At 53.4% G+C, this 22805-nt stretch overlaps 2 protein-coding genes across 9 annotated transcripts in view; one reads left to right on the top strand and one right to left on the bottom strand.

The window, feature by feature from the left end:
* The window catches only part of Smpd3 (sphingomyelin phosphodiesterase 3), an 82788-nt gene extending 62123 nt beyond the window's left edge, over nucleotides 1–20665 (top strand). For all 4 annotated transcript variants that reach the window (XM_020181083.2, XM_074055773.1, XM_074055774.1 and 1 more), the window contains exons 3-9: nucleotides 6854–8387; nucleotides 13316–13391; nucleotides 13493–13648; nucleotides 15228–15317; nucleotides 15495–15558; nucleotides 17297–17459; nucleotides 17648–20665. In XM_020181083.2, coding sequence (XP_020036672.2) covers nucleotides 7065–8387; nucleotides 13316–13391; nucleotides 13493–13648; nucleotides 15228–15317; nucleotides 15495–15558; nucleotides 17297–17459; nucleotides 17648–17749 — 1974 coding nt within the window. In that variant the 5' untranslated portion in view covers nucleotides 6854–7064 and the 3' untranslated portion in view covers nucleotides 17750–20665. The remainder of the gene's footprint in view (nucleotides 1–6853; nucleotides 8388–13315; nucleotides 13392–13492; nucleotides 13649–15227; nucleotides 15318–15494; nucleotides 15559–17296; nucleotides 17460–17647) is intronic.
* Nucleotides 20666–21622: 957 nt separating this feature from the next.
* Prmt7 (protein arginine methyltransferase 7) overlaps nucleotides 21623–22805 on the bottom strand; it is a 40154-nt gene continuing 38971 nt past the window's right edge. For all 5 annotated transcript variants that reach the window (XM_020181076.2, XM_074055771.1, XM_020181078.2 and 2 more), the window contains 2 exons: nucleotides 22058–22154; nucleotides 21623–21831 (listed from right to left, as the gene is read on the bottom strand). In XM_020181076.2, the coding sequence (XP_020036665.1) occupies nucleotides 21661–21831; nucleotides 22058–22154 (268 nt within the window). In that variant the 3' untranslated portion in view covers nucleotides 21623–21660. The remainder of the gene's footprint in view (nucleotides 21832–22057; nucleotides 22155–22805) is intronic.

Here is a 22805-nt window from a genome sequence, read left to right on the forward strand (position 1 = left end):
CCTTTGCAGCAAGAAAATCACAGTCAGGGATGCTAGTGATAATGTTAGAGATGAGGCAGGCTCTGCAGTAAGCACTGTACATTCTTGTCCCTCTCCAACCAGCCTGAGGGAGCCTAACACATGAGGAAACTAAGGCTCAAGCATCCCTCAGGCAACATGTCCAATATCCAGCAGGGAAACCCAACCTGGCATGCCTGACCCCAGATTTGTGCTCGCAACATCTATCTGCTCACACTGCTGCCTCCAAGGAATGCTGTGAGGCACATGGGTCCTGCAGGTCCCCTCAGGACTCAGGAGGGGGTTTCACTCTGCTCAGTGAACAGCAGAGGGGAAGTGCACAGGGGAAAAGCTGAGAAGAAGTGAGTTTTAGAAAGATCACATCCTTGGTGTATACATATAAGACAAGATCTCTTTGGTGGCAAGTGACAAAAACTCAAATCAAAGTGACTAGAGCAAAGAAAGGGGGATTTGCTGACTCATTAGAGAGTCTGTGGGTTGTGTGGCTTCAGGCAGAGGGAGATCAGAAGTCAATATGTCACCAGGACTTGGTCTCTCTCCTTCAAGCCCTAAGGTCTGTTTTCCTCTGAATTGGATTCACTCTCAAGGAAGGCTCCAGAAACCTCATGATCTCGGGGCAGTACTTCTATTTCAGAGGAAATGTAGGCTTCGTTCCTAAAGTTTCCAGTAAGAGTTTCAGGGACAGCTTAGGTTGCTTTGGCTTGGGATCATGGCGCTGGGGTGCTTCTTGGCCTGCCTGGCCCTCTGCCCTTTCCCCTGGAGTAACCAGGCAGCGCATCTGCCATAGCAAGAAAAGTGGAACAGGGCAGGGAGGATGTAGGTGGAGTGTCGGGGGCACTGTGGATCTAAAATGATGAATAGGCATTTACCCAGAACACCTGTGTCTGTGGGATTCACTGCTATAGCTCTTGTGTTCATGCCAGACCCCAGACTCCAATTCTGTCTGGGATGCAACTTTCCATGACTAGCCTGTATTCACCTGCCCTACCCCACTCAGAAAGGCAGCAGTGTGTCTTCAATCTTTCTGTCCTCCCAGTGACAAGCTGACTCCAAGTTTCAGCAGCTCAGCGCTCAGGTTGCCATGCCAACTCCTCCACAGCAGCGTCTAGGCAGAATGGGCTGGCCTGATCTCTGTGCTGCTAATGGATACAGGCACATTCTGGAAATTGGATTGGAGCAACCCACGGGCCTTTCCTGCGGAAACCTGGGGCTTGGCCCAACTGCTATTTAGACATGAACCCAGACGCAAGCAGGACTTAGAGGAGGGCCCCTTGCTCCAGAACTCCTGAGCCTGTGGCTGTCCTGAGGGCCAGAGGAAAGGGTAGTAAAGAAGGGACAGGCCTCAGGCTAGTCCCCAAATGGGGCGCCTCCAGCTCTGAGCTTCCCAGAAACCTCTCAGGTTAGCAACCATGTGTCTGAGCATTGGCAGGCTAACTGGTAGAAGCAGGGATAGTGTGGATTTGCTTGCAGGGCCCTACCCAGGACTTGTTCACCACTTCCCCTCTCAAACAGATGTTTATCTGGGATCCTAAACATCCTCGGGCAAGTTCCATCTACCTGGGACAACCTACGAGTCATGGAGCTCTCTGTCCCCTGTCCACTCTGGCTCCACAGCCCAGTCTAGTCCTCATTTCAGAGGAGAAGGACAAGTTAGTAAAGGCTGCGGCTCTGGCTTAAACAATTTTGATGGCATCTCTGAGTACCCTGAAGGCACTCTGGGTCAGTCAAGGACCTGGAAGTCCCATGGGTGGGCTCAGGCCAGCCCCATAACAGTACAGGACCATGGACTGGGGAGAGAAAATAAGGCTCATAGGGGCCAATCTAGAGGGAAGGAGGAGGAAAGGAAGCAGGCTTGGCCAGGTCACCAGCTTGTCCTCTTTAGTCCTCATGGTAGCCCTGGGAGGCAGTTACCCCCATGTCATGACCAGCCAGGATTTCACACAGGTCAGCCTGACTCCCCAGCCCAGGCTGAACATGGGGCAGTGAAGCTCAGGTTGGGGTTGAGGCAGGTCTCTTCTAGGACAGAGCCTGGCTCCCAGAAGCCTTGACAGGGGCACTACATACCCTGGCCCCAGGCCCCAGGGCTCAGGAGTGACCATAGGACCTGTCAGGATCCCTGAGGATGTGAGGATATCCAGAACTCCAGCTAAGCTCTGGAGACCAAGGAGTTGGGGGCAAGGGGTGTGGCTTCTGGTAACCCTGGAAACCACACATCAGAATTTGCAAAGGAGACCAATACAGAGATGAATGTTGTTAACAAAAAGAACCTTGAGGGGACAATCCAGTCTAAGAGGCTAAGCTTCTGCAGCTCAGCACACATGGCCTTGGAGGGGCCTGCGAATCCCAACTGAGGCACCCACGGTGGACTTGGCTAGGCAAGGCTGCCAGCCCAATAACATGGAAGAGAGAACGAGGAGGGGAGGAGAGGAAAGCTTGGAGGCAGAGCCTGGGCTGGACACATCCATATGGCCTCAACTGCCCAAGTGGCTCTGGCAAGAGAAAGACATGCCGGGTGCCTCTGAGTGCTTGCCTGTGTGCATGACCCAGAAAAGCCACATCCAACCATGGCCGCTCCTCTGAGGATGCAAGCACTCTTCTGAGAAGTTGCCAGCCTCTATGTTTAACTGCAGAGCTCCTCTTTCATGGGGAAAGTGTAGATCAGACTAATTAATGTGTGTTGTTTGTTTACCCTCCCTTCATTTCCCTGAGACAAAATAATTAACCACAGAGCTTTAGAACCCACTCATCAGTGGCAGTCCTTTCTCTCCTGTGGTGTAGCTTGTGTGTGTAGATGTGGAGACCCTACACGGGACAGGGCAGGTGGCAGAACCAGGGGCTGCTCCTCCTATCCAGAACACTGCAGGAGGGGAGGCCAGTGAAGGGCTTCAACAGGGGATCCAGGCTAGCTGTGAAGGGTCTGGGTGGCAGCAGAAAGGGAGAAGAGGCTCAGGACTGCTTCATCTTCAGAGGACCACTGTGGTGGCACTGTGGTTGATGGCCCTCGGACTGTCAGCCATCTCAGATCCCATCCGCATCTGAATAAGGACCAAAAACATGCCTATAACCAGCCCAAAAATCAGAAAGGCCTGGCTACTCCCTGCCATTGCAGGTGGGAGTGGGGGACTTGCTCAGAAGTGTTTCTGGGGTTACAGCCACAGTGAGTGAGACATTGGGCAGATGAAGAGAGAATCTCTCCCCTCACCCGCAAAACCCTGTCCCAGTTAATAGCAGATCCCAACCTGATTGGCCAAAACTGGGGACAAACCACACAAGAGAACAGAAGGTTGGAGGAATTTCTCTCAGGAACCCTTTGATGAGGGCAGGCCATATCCACCCAGACTCAGCAGAGTTGTGGCCACCTCGTGGACACAGGCCACAAGGTATGGTAAGGGCAACATAGTGCAAACAAGACAGACCCTCTCTCCCCAATCCTTTCTCCAAAACTCTCATCCTAGCCTGGGTTCAGTCAGCGCAGCCCACACCACCGCCCCTGGGTCAAGCCTGACCCCTGATGCAAGGCCACTGAACCCCTGGGGGGCTGCCTCACCCCACACTTGAGGTAAGCAGGGTCTGTCTACTTCTCAGTCAGCAATTTCTGCATTTGTTTGCTCCCTCACTCACACAGAAGGGGATCCAGGACTCAGCCACAAGCAGCTACAAGCCACAAGCAGGATCCTGAGAGGATCCTGGAGAGGATCATGAGTGGTAGTAAACAGCCCCAGCTCCCCACAAAATGACAGCTCAGTGTTGAAAGTGTCCTTGGTCTGGGGGGGGGGACTTGTGGGGTCAAGGAAAATCTCCTGAAGAGGAAGCATCTCAGCTGAGTCTTGAAGAGTGCAGAGAAGCTGACAGGAGGCGGGGGAGGGAGTTCCAGGCAGAGCCTGGCAAATACAAAGGCGGCAGGTAGCAGGCACAGCTGGGGTGCATGGGGCCCTCCTGCTGGTGGAGCTGGGGTGGGAGTGAGGGAGGGAGCACAAAGGCGGGAACACAAAGGGCCCCAGACAGAGATTGGGAGACTGAACTTTATCTCCCAAGACAATGAGGCCCCCAAAGGGAGGGAGAGAGTCAGACTGTGTTGGGCAGATCCTTCTGAGGCTGCCAGGCTCACCTGAGACAAGAGACAGTGCCAGGAGGATAGTGCCAGTTGGTCATTCAGGAGCTCAGGTGAGGATGGTGTTGGCTGGGCCTGGGTGGTGACCTCAGGCCACAGAAATGAGGAAAGAGGGAGGTAGATGGGAGTGGGCCTGCTCAAGACACTGGGGTGACACCCAGGTGACCTCAGGAATCCAGCCTGGGTCCTCCCCTAGAACGTTGGTACCAGCTAGTGTCTGAGGAACTTTGAGTGACCTTACTCCACCTGCTATTGCTCCCACAGAAATGGGACTCATTTCTGAGTCTGCCTCAGATCCCAGTGTGTCCAGCAGAGACGGAGATCCATGTGGGTGGGTCTAGGTTCTGTTTTGAGGTTCTCACTCAGTGGGAGGGATTCTGCCAGCTCCACACCTGGACAACTGTGAGTGTGCTGAGGGGGCTGTGCCCACGCCGCCCGTGAGGGAGAGTCAGTGGGCTGTGGCTGTTCTTGCAGTGGTGAACTACTGGGATGGTGTGTCCTGGAGTCTCTCTAGCCAGGTGGCAGGTTTGGGAGGACTCTGGATGCCCACAAGCTCCTCTGAGCTCCAAGCCACAAGCTCTGGCCACAGAGTGGGAGAGGTCTAGCCTGGAGACTTCTGCTTGACTGTATTCTGTGTGGACGCACATGCTGCTCTGAATGGTGATCTGCCAGTGCTCACTTCAAAGCGATTCCCCGCTCCCACCTCCCCCCCACCCCCCACCCCCCACCCCCACCCCGAGGAAAGTCAAACCCTGTGCACTGTGATCATCAGAACCAGATGCAGCCTAAGCTGGTGAGCTAAGGGTCATCTTTAGACATGAAACCCTGGTCCCGTCCCCTCACCGCATCAGCCCTGGGAATGGTGGCTGTGAGGTGGTTGGGCCACTGACACACCATGGAGACAACCTGTTCTCATGCCATGGGACTGGTGGGAAAATGGCTGCCTCCTCTCTGTCCAGAGGCATCTTGAATCAACCTCTGCTCATTCATGCCATCTCTGAAGTGCCTTCATTGCCAGCCTGGGGCTCATTCCTTCTTTCCAGAAGTTTCTGGGCACATCCCAAAGCATTTGTGATACAGAACTGCAAAGACCAGGTCACTCCAAGGGGGACAGGAATTTCCAGTAGAGGTACCTAAGTCACTTGCCACTTGGGCAAGGGAGGAAAAGAATCCTCCTGAGGAGGTGATTTCTAAGCCAAGTCTTTTTTCCTTTTTGCAGTGCTGGGGATTGAACCCAGGGCCTCATGCATATTAGACAATTACTCTACCACTTGAGCCATGCCCACCACCCAGGCCCTCTCCTTTTGGTAGGGCAGAGTCTCGTTAACTTTCCAGGACTTGAACTCTCCATCCTTCTGCCTCTGCCTCCCAAGTAACTGAGATTACACCTGGCTCTGAGTCTTAAAAGAGAAAGGGTAAGCAAGGCAAGAATCAGCAGGCTGGGAAATCTCGGGGTAAGGACCAGACGCCACTGTCATAGTGAGTGGGAGGCATGCATCCAAGGAAATGGCAGGCTTAGCTGAGTGGAGGGTGGAAGCTGGTGACTTCAGTGAAGTGAGACACAGTCCTGGGCTGGCACAAAGGTTACAGCAGGGGCAGAAGGGACAGGTGGGACATGGGGACTGAGAGAGGTCAGTCCAGATGGCTCCCAGGTCCCTGGTTTAGGTATACCAAGGATCCGAGAGGGAAGAAAAGGTGTGGGGCCAGAACGAATGATGGCACCGTGATCCCAGACCCACTGAGGTGCTGGAGCAGAATGCTGGGCAGGGTCAGTGAGATGTGAGCTGATCTGGTAACAAAAACACAGGGTCAAGCTTACACAAGTTCCCTCCAAAGGGGCACCCATGGGTTCCTGGAGGCTGGGTAAATACACAGCACAATAGGCTCTCCTGGCTGCCTCTGATGGGTGGGGCCCTAGGCCTGCTCTGAGACCCACTGTGGCTCATACAGCCTGGGACAGAGACCTAGGGTCTGTGTATTCAGGTGGCTGTGGGCCTTGCCTGGGCTGAATCTTTCTGGACAAGCAAGAGAGTGAATAAAGCTTGGGCCAGGCCCATACAGCCCCAGAATGCTTCTCTAAAAGTCCCAGAGACCAGCGGGGCCTTGTAACTGAGTAACGAGTAATCTGCTCATTCTGAAAATTGATGAGGCCCAGACTATGCTGGGTTCTCCAAGGCACTTTGCCCAGGGGCAGCGGGGGTAGAGCACAGCACATGGCCTGATGCTCAGGCTCAAGCAGGGCCACAGCCATAGTGAGCTGTGAGGGAGATGAGACTGCCTGGCCTCAGGCCCTGCCAGCCACACTGCCCTCTGCTCCAGGACTCTCAGGCCTCTTTTCTCTGTCCTGACCTGGATGTCCTGACCCATGGTCACTGCCCACCCATTATAAATACACCCCTGGTTCCTAAAGGGCTCAAGCTGCTTCTAGTCCATCCAGACATGTTCTAGGGTCTCTAGCATGTCCCCTTTGTGCTCACAATGCTGTGCCCTTGGAAGACCCCAGCAACTTTTCAAGAAATTAGGTTACGAGATCAAGATGCTCAGTTAGGCACAATGCTCTCACCAAGCTGTTTACTCCAAGAGAACCAGACACACAGGCGAATGGATTGTCTTTTGTACCTACTACCCTAAATGCTCCATGTGAGCCTGCAGGCTCTGGCCTGTCTTCAGAACCATCCTGGTCTCCTCAAGATCAGTAAAATTTCCTGTTTTCTGTCTCTGCAGGTTCTTAACAGGCCTTGGTGGCCCAGCATGGCCTACTGAGGTGAATCATGACTGGCTGGCTGACACTTGCCACTAATCATCCAGAGTTAAATCTTGCCAGGAGGTGACCCCTCCTCCAGCTATCCCCCAACTTGCCCGCCCCTGCCCAGAAGTGCCGCGGCTGCCACGGACACCATGTAGTAGGGCCGGCCGCGGCACCCAGTGAGCTGCGATGGTTTTGTACACGACTCCCTTTCCTAATAGCTGTCTGTCTGCCCTGCACGCCGTGTCCTGGGCCCTCATCTTCCCATGCTACTGGCTAATAGACCGGCTGGTGGCCTCTTTCAAACCCACCACCTACGAGAAGCGCCAGCGGGCGGATGACCCGTGCTGCCTGCAGCTGCTCTGCACTGCCCTCTTCACGCCAATCTACCTGGCCCTGCTCGTGGCTGCACTGCCCTTTGCCTTTCTTGGGTTCCTCTTCTGGTCCCCCCTGCAGTCTGCCCGCAGGCCCTACACCTACTCACGGCTGGAGGACAAGGGTCCAGCTGGTGGGGCAGCCCTGCTCAATGAATGGAAGGGCACAGGGACTGGCAAAAGTTTCTGTTTTGCTACTGCCAACCTTTGCCTCCTCCCAGACTCACTCGCCAGGCTCAATAACCTTTTCAACACCCAAGCACGGGCCAAAGAGATTGGGCAGAGAATCCGCAATGGGGCTGCACGGCCCCAGATCAAAATCTACATTGATTCACCCACCAACACTTCCATCAGTGCGGCCAGCTTCAGCAGCCTGGTGTCACCTCAGGGCAGTGATGGTGGGACCAGGGCTGTCCCTGGGAACATCAAAAGGACAGCCTCTGTGGAATACAAGGGCGATGGCGGACGTCACCCCAGTGATGAGGCTGCTAATGGCCCGGCCTCTGGGGACACAGCTGATGGTGGTAGCCTTGAGGACGCTTGCATCGTGCGCATTGGGGGTGAGGAGGGGGGTCGGCCACCTGAAATGGATGACTCTGCTACTGGGAGCCAAGTCAGGAACGGGGCCAGTGGGGGCCCGAAGGGCCAGACGCCTAACCACAATCAGCGGGATGGGGATTCAGGGAGCCTGGGCAGCCCCTCGGCCTCCAGGGAGTCCCTGGTGAAGGCGCGAGCCGGGCCGGATGGCAGTGGCGGTGGAGAGCCAGGCGTCAACAGCAAGCTCCTGTATAAGGCCTCAGTGGTGAAGAAGGCAGCTGCACGCAGGAGGCGGCACCCAGATGAGGCCTTTGACCATGAGGTCTCAGCCTTCTTCCCTGCCAACCTGGACTTCCTATGCCTGCAGGAGGTGTTTGACAAACGGGCAGCCGCCAAGTTGAAAGACCAGCTACATGGCTACTTCGAGTACATCTTGTATGATGTCGGGGTCTATGGCTGTAGAGGCTGCTGCAACTTCAAGTGTCTCAATAGCGGCCTCTTCTTTGCCAGTCGCTACCCGGTCATGGACGTGGCCTATCACTGTTACCCCAATGGGTGCAGCTTCGACGCCCTGGCCTCTAAGGGAGCTCTGTTTCTCAAGGTAGGAGCCCTCGGTCCAACCTGAGAGCCACATGCCAGCAGGTCCCCAAGCCATGTGGGGAAGGTGGGCCTCAGCTGGGGAGTCTCCACTCTCTTAGGGGGCCAAAGTAGAATGCAGACAAGGTTTTTCATGGAACTGAACCAGACCCCACCCCCCAACTCAGAGACAAGGGAAATACAGACATAAGAACCAGAGCCAAGGTACCAAGCTCAGGCTGAGTGAACTGGACCTGTTCCTCAGAACTTTGAGCCGCCATTTTCCCATATGTAAAACAGAAGCAGGATAGAAGCGAACCCGAGTGGCAAGGCCTGGGAAGGGCTCAGAGCCTCTGCTCTTTACTATGTGTGGTAAGGGTGGCCGCGGTGAAGATGGGGATAAGGGCAGGAGGAGGAGACAGGTCCCCTCTGCATTCACACAAGGCAGGGAAACTAATGCAGACCAAGAGTACAGGCCAGCAGATGGGCCTCTCAGGTCGAGGGCCAATGACCACACTCTGCTCACTGAGGCCACCAGCATCACTGACCTGCATAGCCCCTCTCTCTTGGCTGTCAGCAGCTGCCATACCAGGCTCTCTGCCCACCAGCCTGTGGCTTCACTTCCATAGTCAGTAATTAAAGTGAATCATGATTATTTCTGCTAATTTGGATGCAATTGGAGGAGTTTTCAGACCACGGTAATATAGTCATTACACATTATCTTCCACTGAGCCTAAGATGCTTAGAGTGTCGACTTTTTGTTCCCTATTCAAATGCCACTGTTGGTGCTTCCAGAGTTTTCTGAAGTATCATTTTGGCCAGCTGATGCAGAACAGGACTTTCTGCCCCCAGAGGCAGCAGCAGCTGTGGGTGTGGGTTCTGTCCCTTCAAGGTGAGACATGACAAAGTGGATGCTCAGCAGGGAGGGCCAGGTCTCACAGGCCCTGGGCAGGTTTCCCTCACTTCTCAGGTCTTGGCTAGAAGCCATGGAGCTTGGCCTGTCCAGGAAAATGGTGGTATGTGAGCTGGCACCTGCTAGGAGTGAGGGCAGATTGTCTCGACGGTGCTTGCTGGAGCCAGGGCAGGCACCTAAGGGCTTCAGCCCCCCACCCTAGTGGGGAACTCAATGTGTCTTGTATGTCTCTGCCAGGCCAAGGTTGGGATCCCCAGATTTCCATTCACAGCCTGAGATGCTGAAATGGAACCAAGTTCTCTGACAAACAGACCCAGCCTTCCTGTTCTGGCATATGGCTCGTTGGTGTTCTGTTCTGTGGATGTATTTTTATCTCAGCAGCCAGAGTGACTTTCTGAGGAAGAAGGGAATATGTTGTCAGGCTCAGGATGGGACAGTATGCACTGTCACTCCTGCCCTATTACAGATGGCTCTGAGGCCAGAGACCCCCACTCCCAGTCCACTGCTGTGCAGCCAATCCACATGTGCCCTCACCTGCCTTCTCTGTCTGGTACCCTGTGTCTCCAAGGTCAACAACGGTCTCCTTGTGACAGCTCCTCCTTTGAAGCTCTGTCCTAAATGTACTTTTTGTCTCTTTCTACCTCCTAGGTCTCAAACTGGTCTGAAAATATATTTAATTTGGCCCATGCTACTAAATTTTTGTGTGTGGGGGGAGCTGAGGATTCAGCTCAAAGGTAGAGTGCATGCCTAGCATGCCTGACACCCAATACCACAGGGGGAAAAAGAAAGTTTTTAAAATTGGCCAGTATTTAAATATCACATAAAACCCATTTGCAACTTCTCTTGACATCTCACAGGTCTGGCAGCACCAGCCTACCATGTTTCCCACAGCTGCAGGCAGCCCGGGCTGGGGCTTGAGACAACCCCACTTAGCTGGCTCTCTTCATTTTCCTGTGACCCGTACACCCTATCCTGCACCTCCCGCAGGGAGTGTGACTCCAGTCTCCATTTCTGCCCTTGCTGATGACTTCCCAACCCAGTTTTTCCCAGAGACCCAGTCCCTGGATGCATCCAGTTTGCTCCTAAACCAAGCTCAATGTCTGTCCCAGCTACCTTCTCCCAGACTCCTCCATCCCCAAGCCAGAGGGGCCGCAGAGGGGCAGCTCCTGTGTCCTGTCTCAGGCTCTTCATTTCACTTTCCGATATCCATGGCTCCACCCTACCTTTAGCTCTACCACCTTGGCCCAGGCTCCATTCTTCTGCAATGGCCTAATTGTGGTTGTGGCTGTCTGACACTTCCCAATGGGGGCCTGTCAGACCTTACCAGATCTGATTCCCCTTCCCACTTCCAGTATCTCAGGGGAAAGCCCAAATTTCTCCTTGGTTCCTCCCCATAGTCCATGCTCAGCCCCTGCCATACCACCCTCCAGCGGCCTCCATACTCCATGCTCTGCTAGTCTTGGTCCTGCCCAGTACAAGACAGTTTTCCCTTCATGGGCTCCTCAATCCTGTGCCCATCTGTCTTGCAGCCTGGTTGTCCCATCAGATATTGCCCACCAGAGCAGAGCTGTGTGCTTGGCAAACAGAAGTCCCCTCCCCACCCCCCACCCCTGCCACTTACCTCTGTCGGCCCAGGGCATAATTGTCCTTCTGCTATGGAGGAGTGAAATCAGCATGACTTCAGAGGGTCAGTCATAGCAGGAGAGGCGCTGGAGACATGAGAATGGTGCCGTTCTTCCACCACCTACCTCAGTGGGCTCTACCTTCCTGGTTTATTCTGTGATAGTTCAGATCCATTGGGAAAACTCGATTCCCTGTGAAGGAAAGGCCTGGAATCCCTTTGCTCAGTACGATTGAGCCTAATTCTGAGCACCTTTTCTGTTGACAGTCTTTGCCCACCAGAACTAAAAGGCACTGCCTCTTGGTGTGATTGTTTTTGCAAGAGAAACACATAAGAGTCTGCAGCGCCTAAGGACATGAGTCGGGAATCAATAAATCCCAGCAAATAATAAAGTGGGTCCTGGCAAGATCATTCGCCTGTTAGAGAGGCAGGGTGTGTGTGGCTTTGCTACTAGGCGCTGTCTTCTCCCTGGCGGATTCTCCTCAGCAGAAGGGCCGAGTGGGATGCCTTTCTGCACATGTCCTTTGTCCCCGTCCAGCACTCAGCATAGGGCAAGTGACACTAAGTGCAAGGGAGAGTCTGACACATGAAGACGAACAAATAGGTGGCCCGTGAGAAGCCCAGCAAAGACACTCTTGGCTCAGAAAGCAGCAAAGAGCACTCTGTGATGGACAACAGGTCTGATTCAACCCATCTTGCCTTCCTGAGCCTTGTGGCCAGTAACAACTCTGGGCCTCAGTGTCTCCATCTATTAAAATGGCAGACATTTAGTGTCATCCTCATTGTCAAAGCTGAAGTGCTCACTTGCTGCCTGAGGAACACAAGGACAATAGTGCCATCATGTGCCCCTTTTGAGCGCTGGGGTTTTGAAAATGTGCTTCTGCAATAGGATGTGTCAATAGTACACATCCTATTAATAGTACACATACAATAGTACAGGGTTTACAGGGCCTCAGGGGCCATTTGGGGCTGGTATATGGGCAGGAAGTGAATGGTGAACATGTGAATTTACTCTAGTCTGTAAAGCCCATTATGAAATATCTAGACATTGACTCCAAGGGGAAGGGAAGATGGGCTCCAGACTGGGAGAAGGCTGAGGAGCTGTGGAAAGCCAGGGGTCTTTGCTGAAAAAGCCAGATGGAAGAGAAGACCCACCAGACTTCAGCAGCGGCCAGGGTTCTGGAGCAGATGGCAAGTGACATGGCTACTGTACCTTTGGCCAGTGGCTAGAACTGGCAGCTTGGCCTCTCCAGTACACCTCCTTGAGGAGTTCCTAGGTCTGGGGTCTCACCACCTCAGAAAATCCAGCTTGAATGAAACTGCAAAGTCTGGGGAGGGCAACTTAGGCATGCAAGGAAGAATGAGATGCTGAGACTCTGGGGACAGATGCCCATGACAGTCTCTGGGGGGCATCCTGATGAAGACCACTAGTAGCTGACCATAATAGAGGGCCTGGGAGAGCCCTTAGGCAGGGAGGGGTTGTCTCTTTGTGGCCATCCTCACTTCCCCATTAACACACTGACAAGGGCTCAATTTTGCACAGGTTGCTACATGCGGTGAGATGGTTGAGAAGCCCATTTTTATTAAGCCAGCATTGGCAATGGCCTGCCAGGGTCATCTGCAGGTTGGGTGGGATCGATGTATTAACCTTATCTGCCCCAGCCCACCCCAGCAGCTCCATCCTCAGTAAAGGAGGTTAGCAGGGAGACAAGGACAGAGGTCTAGGTAGTCAAGCCATGAAGGTGCAATGAGGCCACTGTGGAGGAAAGAGGGCTGGGATCAGGATGAGCCAGCCCATGACACAAGAGCTCAGAGCCACAGGGATATAGGTGAGATCTCTCATCCAAGACAGGGACCTCAGGGGATCATGGCCTATATAAGAAGATGGAGCAACTTACCGTGCAACCAGACAGGGCAAATCCTGGGACAGCAGGAGGGTGGTAGGGTCTAAGGCCACTCACTAGGGAGCTTTGAGGTCAGGTACACCCAGATGGACATCTGGCCTTGATTTCAGAGGAAGGAACACCAGGTCACATCAGGGTTAGGATGTGACCAAGGGAAGGAGGGAAGAGCCACCAGACAAGAACAAAGAACTGAGGGTCATGTAGGTGGACACTAGTCACAGGAGACAGCGGGGCTGGGGAAGCACTCAGCTGTAGTTTCCGCATTTTCCCCCATGATGCCTCACATGAATTGTTCCATGCCACAAGCTGATGTTTTCTTTAGACATCAGCCTCCTGAACTAGGCCAAAAGCTCCTAGAAGCAGGACACGTTCTGTCCTTACTTGGGCCCCAGAGTCAAGCCAGGAACTTGGTACAGAGTGGCTTATGAGGTTTTGACCCAGACAGCTAGGGTCCCTTTGTGTTCAGAGCAATGGTGACTGGTAGGTGGCAGCACTGACATCTCGCCTCCCCGCAGGTGCAGGTGGGAAGCACACCTCAGGACCAAAGAATTGTCGGTTATATCGCCTGCACACACCTGCACGCCCCACCAGGTAGGTCGCCAGCCCGGGATTCTCTGGGGGTGGGATCTATGCCTGGGGCCTGGCTGGGATCTGGGACAAGCTTCATGGTCCAGTCTCTGTCTACTCTGCAGAAGACAGTGCCATCCGGTGTGAGCAGCTGGACCTGCTTCAGGACTGGCTGGCTGATTTCCGAAAATCTACCTCCTCGTCCAGTGCAGCCAACCCCGAGGAGCTGGTGGCATTTGACGTCATCTGTGGAGATCTGAACTTTGACAACTGCTCCTCAGGTGAGTTTCCGCTCCTCCCCTTTTGGGTCTGCTGCTCTGGGCAGGTCATGAGCCCAGGACATAGCTAGAGAGACTTGGGTTAGCAGCTCGCAGAACCTCCTGCTCCACATGAGAGTGTAGGTGGGAAATTTAGTAAGATAATTTAGCAAGACTGATATCTCTATCGCCCAGAAACCTAGAACAGGAGAGCCCACATTCTACTTCAAAAGCTCAGCAGCCCCTCCCTCACTGGAGGCAAAGCAATTCCCTAAAAACAAACCTGAGCCTCTGAAACTCAGACTAAGGGAGAGTCAGCTAACAATACTCATCGGACATTTATTCAGTGCTTACTCTGCTTCAAGCAGGAAGCAAACTGGTATTTCATTTAAGTCTCCTAATGACCTGAAGAGATAGGCATTGTACTTCTCCACAAGCTGGGACTCAAGAGAAGTTGAGTAACTAGCCCTACATCAACAGCCGTAAGCAGTTGAATTGGAATTTGAACCCTGGGAATCTGGTAACCCTGCCTTAAACAACTAGGCTAAGAGAGTAAAAGTCATCATCAGTGAAATTTTAAATAACTGGTTGAAGAGCTGGTGGAGTGGCTCACGTAGTAAGAGTGCCTGCCTAGCAAGCATGAGGCCCTGAGTTCAAACTCCAGGGATACACACACACACACAAAATTGGTTTAAATAACTGATCTCACAAGGGTGCCTCCAAGCCTCCCTTGGCCTGGGAGCCTCACTGACTCTGGTCAGTGCTCCCAAGGGAAGATGAGGATGGGGTGACCGTGAACTCAGGTCCAACCTGTAGTGAGAGCAGGAAACATGAAGGTCTCACCTGGAGTTCAGGGTGGTGCCCTTATCTGGTAGCAGTAGGTGACAACTGTTTCAACCTGTTCCTGGCCAGGGAGCATGTCCCGACAATAGTGATGACCCAAACTGAGTGGGATCTGGGGTGTCCCCACCACGAACACACAGTCCCCAGCATGGGGGAGGCTGCTGCAGTCATGTGGTGACAACATGCCTGGACATACCAGCTCCTGTCCCAGCACCAGGCCCCTGTAGATCTGTCATAGACACATGCCTGATGCCAACTCCACATTCAGGGTGCTCCTGGGATCCTCCCAAGTCAAAGAAAGGCCCATCTGGCTCAATGAGCTGGCAAAATAAACAGGAATCCCAAGCAGGTCATCTCCCTCACTGAGCTTTGTAGGGTCCACTTCTCCCTCAAGGCTAGGCACCCAGATCTGGGAAAAGGGCAGGCGTCCCAGCCTGGGGAAGCATCGGCCAGCCCCTCACAACACTTTGCCACAGGATCTGGGAAGGCCTTGAGGTCACTGTCCTCTATAGGACAAGAGGGACAGTGATCACCGTTGTTGGATAGACAGACGCTAAACACTGGAATTCGGAGTTGGGGGGCATTCTCAAGGTCACAGACAACAACAGATGGACCACTGTGGAACCACAGAACCCTCTTGCAGGTGGCAACCTAGGGACAGGGACCTGGTGGCACCAGGTATGAGTAACTGATGGGAAGCAGGCCCCTCAAGGTGGCAACAGCTGCACAGCATTTCCTCCCTGTTTTCCTCCCCACACAGATGACAAGCTGGAGCAGCAGCACTCCCTGTTTACACGCTACAAGGACCCTTGCCGTCTGGGACCTGGGGAGGAGAAGCCATGGGCCATTGGTGAGTGGGCCTGAGAGGGACTGGCTAGGGGCTGGGCTTCTCTCAGTCTTCCCAAAGTCCCACTGCCAGGGATGGGCCCCAGTTAGCTGCCCAGGGCTCCCAGAAGCTCTGGCATTCCCCACTTCATAGAGGCTATCTCCTCAAGATTGGCTGGACCATTCTCCTCCTTGTCCCCAGGTACCCTGCTGGACACAAATGGCCTGTATGATGAGGATGTGTGCACCCCTGACAATCTGCAGAAGTAAGTGCCTATGCCGCTGCCCAATCAGCTCTAGGTCTGGAGGAGGCACCAAGGCCCAACTCAGGTGGTGGAAGGATGGGGGCTGGGGAGGAGCTCACTCAAGCCAATGAGGGCTTTGACAGCCTCAGGATCTCCAGCTGGAGCCTTGATAACAGGTGGCTGGAGGCTGGCCTTGCTAAGAAATCTCAGAGCTTCATGGTGTCTGGAGGGGCCATTTCCTAGACCAGCAGCCCAGGATCCTGCTGGTACAGGAAAAGGAATCAGAGCTTCCCAGGGCCAGACCAAGGGCCAAGCCCTATAGCAGGGCCACTGGGTAAAGTGTGTATGGAAGGGAACTGGCAGGTTGTGGCACCAATTAGGCAAATAAAAACACAAGCAGAGAGAATACAAGCCAGTTATTCTCAAAGAGGGGACAGTTCCACCCCAGCCAAACTTCATTCTTAAACCTAATGAGGCTTCCATAAAGGACACGGTGGAGAGGCCAACAGCAGAACTGACTTATAATTCATAGCCTGAGACTGCACAGAGCCATGGCCATGACTCCTTGCAGCTAATTTAAGCCAATTAATTAGATTATAGACTAAATTTGAAACATCATCCTATGCCGAGAAAATTATCTTTTCATGAGATGATGATTAAAAAATGACTATCAGTAACTCTCGGATCATTGATGCTAGAATTAATTATCAAAGGCAAAGGACAGTAATGGATTATATCTTCGAGCTGTAACAATGTACTGAATGTCATTAGTGTATTTATCTTAAGGCTGATTTAAAAAAAAAAAAAAACTTGTAGGAACTTGTGTTTGCCAGCCTGGCCTTTCCAGGTCTCGGAGTCTGTCCAGCATTAACCATTTGGTGGCCTGGGCAGTGTCTCCCCAGGCAACCTCTGGCCTGAGCCTGACCCTTGCAACAGGGGGTCCCAGAGGAATCCTAAACTGCCTGTCCAGGAGAGGGAGGGCTTGGGCTCCAGAGGAAAAGCCAGCAGGATGGAGACAGGCACCCTGCTGTCTCAGGGAAGTGATGACAGGAAGACAGAAGACCCAAGATGAAGAGGGCAACAGGTCCTGCCCATGTGCCTGCCCTCCTTATAGACCAGGAAGGGCACTTAAGCACCCAATGAGTTTCCTTGTTTTGAGAAATAGGACAATAGCTCATTCTTTGAAACATCTTGGGGCCCACAGCAACCCTTCTTGTTTCAGAGAAGAGGAGATGGGGGCTCAGAGGTTTCATGACATAAGCTGGGTCACACTACTGCCTAGTGAATCCTCCCATGGGGCCTGGGTGCTCTCTTGCACCCTGCCAACCTGAAACAGTTGTGGGGCAGGAGAGATGGGTCCCTGAGGCTCATGGCAAAGACCAAGTTCCCACCAAACAGGCCTCTATTGGCTCAGAGAAACCTCTTCTGGAGAGGGGGTAGAGACAGCTGTCTCTACCACAGATCACAGCCAGGAGAGAGCCATGACCAATGTCCAAGTTCAGAAAGGAAAGCAAAGGCTGCCAGCCTAAGGACAAAGGGCAACTTGTGGTGTGTGCCCCTCCTTCCTCCCAGCCAGGAACTGGCAGGCTCTTACTCAACTTCCCTCTAGCCCAGGCCCTTTGTGGAGCCACGGGGTAGACAGAAGTTTGGTCCAACCTGTTCCCTTCTCACTATGTGAAGAGATCATGGCTCCACACACAGGACCTGCAAGACCCTTGGAATGGTGTGAGGCTCACTTTGCTTCCTGTCTGCACGACAGGGTCCTGGAGAGTGAGGAGGGCCGCAGGGAGTACCTGGCCTTCCCCACCAGCAAGAGCCCAGGGGCTGGGCAGAAGGGGCGGAAGGACCTGCTGAAGGGCAATGGCCGGCGCATCGACTACATGCTGCATGCTGAGGAGGGGCTGTGCCCCGACTGGAAGGCTGTGAGTCTGGGGACAGCTCTCTTTAGACCCCACCCCCTGCCCATGCTCCTTTAAAAAGAGCTGTCATTCTTCCAGACCTGGGATCCTGGGTCCTTTCTCTCTACATCTGGGACCTGCCCCGGCCCTCAGGCCCCTCCTTTGCAGGTCCTTAGGGTCTAATCAGAATCCTTCTCTCATGCCCTCCCCAGGAGGTGGAAGAATTCAGTTTTATAACCCAGCTGTCCGGCCTGACCGACCACCTCCCAGTGGCCATGCGGCTGATGGTGTCTTCAGGGGAAGAGGAGGCATAGACCAGCCAAGTCGCCAGCATCCAGAGCAGTGGGGGGACTCTGCCAGCCCTTCAAGCCACAGCCCATCCCTGTGCTGTGTCCACTCTATCAAGCAGTGCTGGGGGGAGAAGGGCAGGGGACAGGAGCGAGCCATGGTCAGTTCCCCAGGGAGCCTGGAAGCATCACTGCTTGGCACCTTTGGGCCCTATCAGCGTACAGGACTCAGGCTGGCCCGGGAGCCCCTGGCTGTCTAATCAGTGCCATTCTTTCCAAACGTAATTTTCTACAGATCTACACAGCACAACCTAGTTTGTAACCCGAGGGTTAGTACGAAGACGGGGTTTATGTACTCTTTGTATCTCTTCTTAAGCTTCGTCGGGGTTCGTTACTTTTGTCTGCTGCCAATGTTGTCTCGCATGCCCGCACCCTCGCATGCTTGCCGCCCGCATGCCATGCGCCACACTGTAGCCACACAGACCCCTGCCTGGGCCTCCCCCAAGGCCAGACTCCAAACACAATCAGAACCAGCCAAAGAAGCACTGCCTGGGCACGGCCACCAGCTCTCTGCCTCCAGCCCAGACTGCGTGCAGGGGACAGAGGACCGAAGTGAGGGCTGTTACTGGCCAGCCCAGGGCTCTTGCCAGGGTCTTGCATTCAAGGGCAATTACATTTTAAAAAGAAAACAGAAAAGTTAAAAATCACTCTTCACTCTAAAGGGTCTGCAAGTTGCCAGGTAGAACTTTGCTGTTCCGGAAACGGAGTCCCTTCCCTAGTCCACACACTGGGGGTCAAGCTGGCTCCTGCCCACCAGCAGCTCCTCTGGGAGACTGATAGGGGCAGCGGAGCCATAATGGGAAACCCAAGAGGGTGTTACTTTTTTTACAGGAAGGAACTCAGCCTAACAGGGAAGTGTGTGGGGTAGGGGAGGATCCTAATTTTGAAAATGACAGGTTTGTAGCTTCTTTTCTTGTATCCAAGTCATTATGTACTCTTCTTTCTGCTGAGCCCCCTGCACCCCTCCAAACACCTCTCTGGTTCCAGACCAATCCTTCCCTGGGGACTTTTCCCTATCCATGTGCTGGCTGAGCTCAGGAACCGCTTCCCCGCCCCCAGGAGGGGCTTCAACTCTGGCCTCCTAGGCCTGCCCTCCTCAATAGCTATCCCATGTCTAGGAGGAGACCATGAAGGAAGGGCAGAAGCCAAGGTGTGGAAAGTGACCTGTCCCTCACCAGTGTGCAGGTTGAGGTGGCCAGGCTAATAGCCACTGCTTGTCTGGAGCAAGGTATGGTACTAGATGGTGTTCAGGCCCATAGAAGCCACTCTGCCATATGACCAGGGCCAGTCCCAGGTTCAGCATGCCAGAGCTGGCCAACAATCCAGGCCCTCCATCTGCCCTGGGCCTAGGATGGAGGCTCCCAGGCAAAACTGCCTCTGCCCACCTGCCTTCAGATGCAGAGCTGTTCTCCAACCACATGGAGAGGGTCTGTTTCAAGGCGCTGGGCTCCAACTTGAGGGACTATTTTGACAACCCTGCTGGTCTCCTCAAAGTACCCTGACCTTGCATCCAACCTGGCTCAGAGCCAGCTCTGCCTATTAGAAGCTGGAAGGAGCACCAAGACCCTGCTGTTGGGACCTCTTGGTGCTGGTGCACTGAAGCTGTGCCTTGTCACCCACTAAGCAGAAAGAGGGACCAAGAGGGTGGCCTGAAGCCAGCTAGACTCTCTGCTGGGGGAGGACAATCCTGCAGAACCTGGGCAGTTTGGCGCTAGAACATGAGTCTCTGGTGACTCTAAACCATTTGGCCTAGGAACACTACTCTGCCAAGGTCCCACTGTGCCCAGTGTCTAGAGCAAGGGAGAGGCTGCTTCAGCAAGAGAAGCCCTTCTGGGCTCTGATGTGCCTCTCTCCTGCGAGGGCTTGGCCTCCCAAGGTACTGGAGAGGCCTGGTGGGGTGGAAAGTCCCCCACTTGTGGGAACAGAAAGGACTCAGTTCATTCACACAGGGGTCAAGTGGGCAGGCCCAACCCCTAGACCTACACTGCTGTGCACACAGGGAGAGTAGCTGAGGCAAGGCCAGGGTCTCTGTGCTAGACTCCAGCAGCTTCTGTCGCTGAGGGTGACGGCAACATGTGTGGAGTCAGGACCACATGCTCCTCCCCTCCAACTCCCGGGCGGCCTTAGGCAAGTCAAACCCTGTGCCTCGGTCATCTTCTATCTTCATAAGGTCGCCTCTGCCCAGTCAGGTCCTGGCGTCCAGAGGAGGGAAGTCCTGCCTCCCAGCTCCCCCAACCACTTCCCTCAGCGCTGAGGCTGCGACCTTCTGCCTGCCACACATTTCACCATGGTTTGCCTGTAACTCCCAGGCCTGTGGACAGCCAGGACTTTCCATGTCAATTTTCAAATGAGAAAAAGATACTGCCAGGATCTTGTATTCTGTGGCATCTAAGGCCTGGGAGGGGGTGTTACAGGGGTTGCCCAGATCTCAAACTCAGGCTCTGCCTGCTCCAGGCCCACCTCAAGGGAAGCCTCAGGCAGGTGGGGCCAGATTAGGAAGGAAATGTTCATTTTCATTTGTCCAAAACCACCTTAAATTTTAAGTATAGATATTAATCTTGAGGCTTTTTAACTATTGTATTAACTTGCTGAGATTTAGAAATACTGTTTTAAAAAAAAAAAGAAAAAAAACACTTTTTTAATTTCTGTATTTTTTTCTGTATTGTATCCTCATGGGACATTAGGGGTTTTATATGATTAAGACACCTAAGGTTTTGGTAAAAAAAAAAAAAGTTATTAAATATGTATCCAGACGATTCTTCCCTAGAAGAAAAACAATCTTTACACCTGATAAAAATTTTTGAAAAGAGAGGTCAGTTTTTCCTTTTATGGTGCTGAAAGGAAGGATGAAGAATGAGGAGGAAATAAAACTGTGAGGCTCAAGGTTGATGTTCTTTTCTTATTTGAGTGACAAGCTGGGAAGGGCCATGCTGAGTCCAGACACGAGCTGGACAACTTGGGAGCAGTGCGGGACAACTATGTGTGGAGAGGGAACAGTTCAAGTCTGCCCCGAAATGCAAGAACCCAGGGTTATCTGAGTTTTAACTGGGTATCTCCTTATCCTGAGAACTGGGTGAGAACTGGGAGGTCAACAACAAAAGGGCAACAAGTGCATGGGAGAAGCAAGGCTGTGTGGCCGACCTAGGAATCTGATGGTCCCTAGTGAAGCAAGCTGGGGTGGTCCGTATGTTATCTCATTGGCCCAAGATTTCTAAGGGGGCAGCTGTCATGGATATAATGGGGCATGCAGGAAAGGGCTGCACCTCCTGGCTCCCTTTCCTGATGGCTGATTCCCAGAGCTGCCCTCTAAGAACTGCTTTGCAACAACCTCTAACCTGGCCTCTGCACAGCTCTTGGGGCTTGGCAGGCCATCTGTTAGTGTGCACTGAGACCAGATGCTCAGTTACTTATGAATAAGGCTTAGTGAAGCTACCTAGCAGAGGAAGGGTCAGAACCTTGTCTTCTTAGCCCTGGTGCCACCAGGGTGTTCAAGCCATAGGGACGCAGAAGTTCCAAGAAAGCAGACAGACTAGGCAGGCTCTTCTAGCTGCACTGCCCAGGCAGCCCCACCCCCATCCCAGCCAAAGCCTTGTGTCTCCATTCTCCTCCAGGTAGAGCAAGAGATGTCTCTGCTCTAGAGCCTTCTGAACCCTCAGAACCACAAGCAGGGTGGTCTCCCTGATCCCTTCAGATAGAAATCAGTCACCAGTCCATGCTGCCTACCATATCTGGAGATGGGAACCAACAGTACAAAAATGCAAGATGGAAGAGGTCTCCTTTGTAGAGGGCAAGCAGGTCCCAGGAAGAAGATGAATGCCTTCCCCAATGAGCCGCAATCCATTCAGAGCCCGTAGCCTTTATTTCTCAACCGGGGAGAGTCAGTCTGGGGTGTGCATGAACCTGAACTCCATGGTGATATCTCCGGTGTGGGGGTGAAAGTCCACAGTATAGCTGACTGTCCGAGGGCCATCCAGTGGCATCCTGGGATCCAAGGTGGTGCTAAGGAAGTACACAGCCTGCTTGCAATGGGGGTTCCAGCAACAATCCCCCTGTGGGATGAGCAGCAAGAAAATGGTAAGGATCCCTGGCATCCAGGCTACCTTTCTGTCCAGTGTCCAGCCCAGGCAGCTTGCAGTGAGAAGCTGCTGCTGAGAAGTTATCATCTGGACTGAAGGACAAAGGACAGGAATACCCAGAGGAGGGTGTGTGTGGGGAGGGAAGTGACACCTACTCTGGAGTCAGCACACACTCTGGGCCTGGTGCACATGGCACTACCTTGTCTTCCAAGGGCTCCAGGAGGCCAGTGCTGACAGTGTTGTCTTGTGTCAGGTGGTATTCCATCCACAGGACTGCCCCATGGCTTTTTCCAGGCCTGGGAAGGAATCATTGTGCTAGTCAGTCACACAGAGATGGGTGAGCACAGTTGGGGCTTCCCTCTACTTTCCTGAAACCTCTGGTCTTTATCATTCCCATCCTGCCCAGTGAGGAGATCCTAACACTCCACACTCCACCTTACTGAAAGGCCATACAGAAAAAGCTGAGCAAGAGACGCCACAGCTCAGAAGCTCCACTGCTCCCCACTGCTTGGCAAAGCACTAAGAGTAACATCAAGGCAGGACTGATCAGCCACAGAGTCAGCCCCCATTGGCTGTGGTCCAGGGATGGAGTGCAGCCTTTGCACTTCAGACACACTGGGCAGCAGTCCACACCAGCAAGAATATCTGCCCAGTCTGGTTGCCTGCCTTCAGTTCACAGAGCACTGGGAGCTGTGGCCCCTGCTCATGCCCTCTGCTAGGTAGAAGGAGAGAATGTTTCTCTGTGAAGGGAGCTGGAGTTGGGTGGGATCTCCCATGCCTTGCAGCAAGCAGCCCTCACCAACCCTAACCTGCTTTAATTCCCAAGAGAGTTCAGGAAAATGGGCCAATGGGTAACCATAGTAACCAAACTCTCATTCTCTGCAGCTATGATTCAATAAGAGAACCTTGACAAAGCCTGCCATGACTCCTCCTTCCTTAAACATGCC

This window comes from Castor canadensis, chromosome 15 (genome assembly GCF_047511655.1).
Source record: "Castor canadensis chromosome 15, mCasCan1.hap1v2, whole genome shotgun sequence".
Lineage (NCBI taxonomy): Eukaryota > Metazoa > Chordata > Mammalia > Rodentia > Castoridae > Castor > Castor canadensis.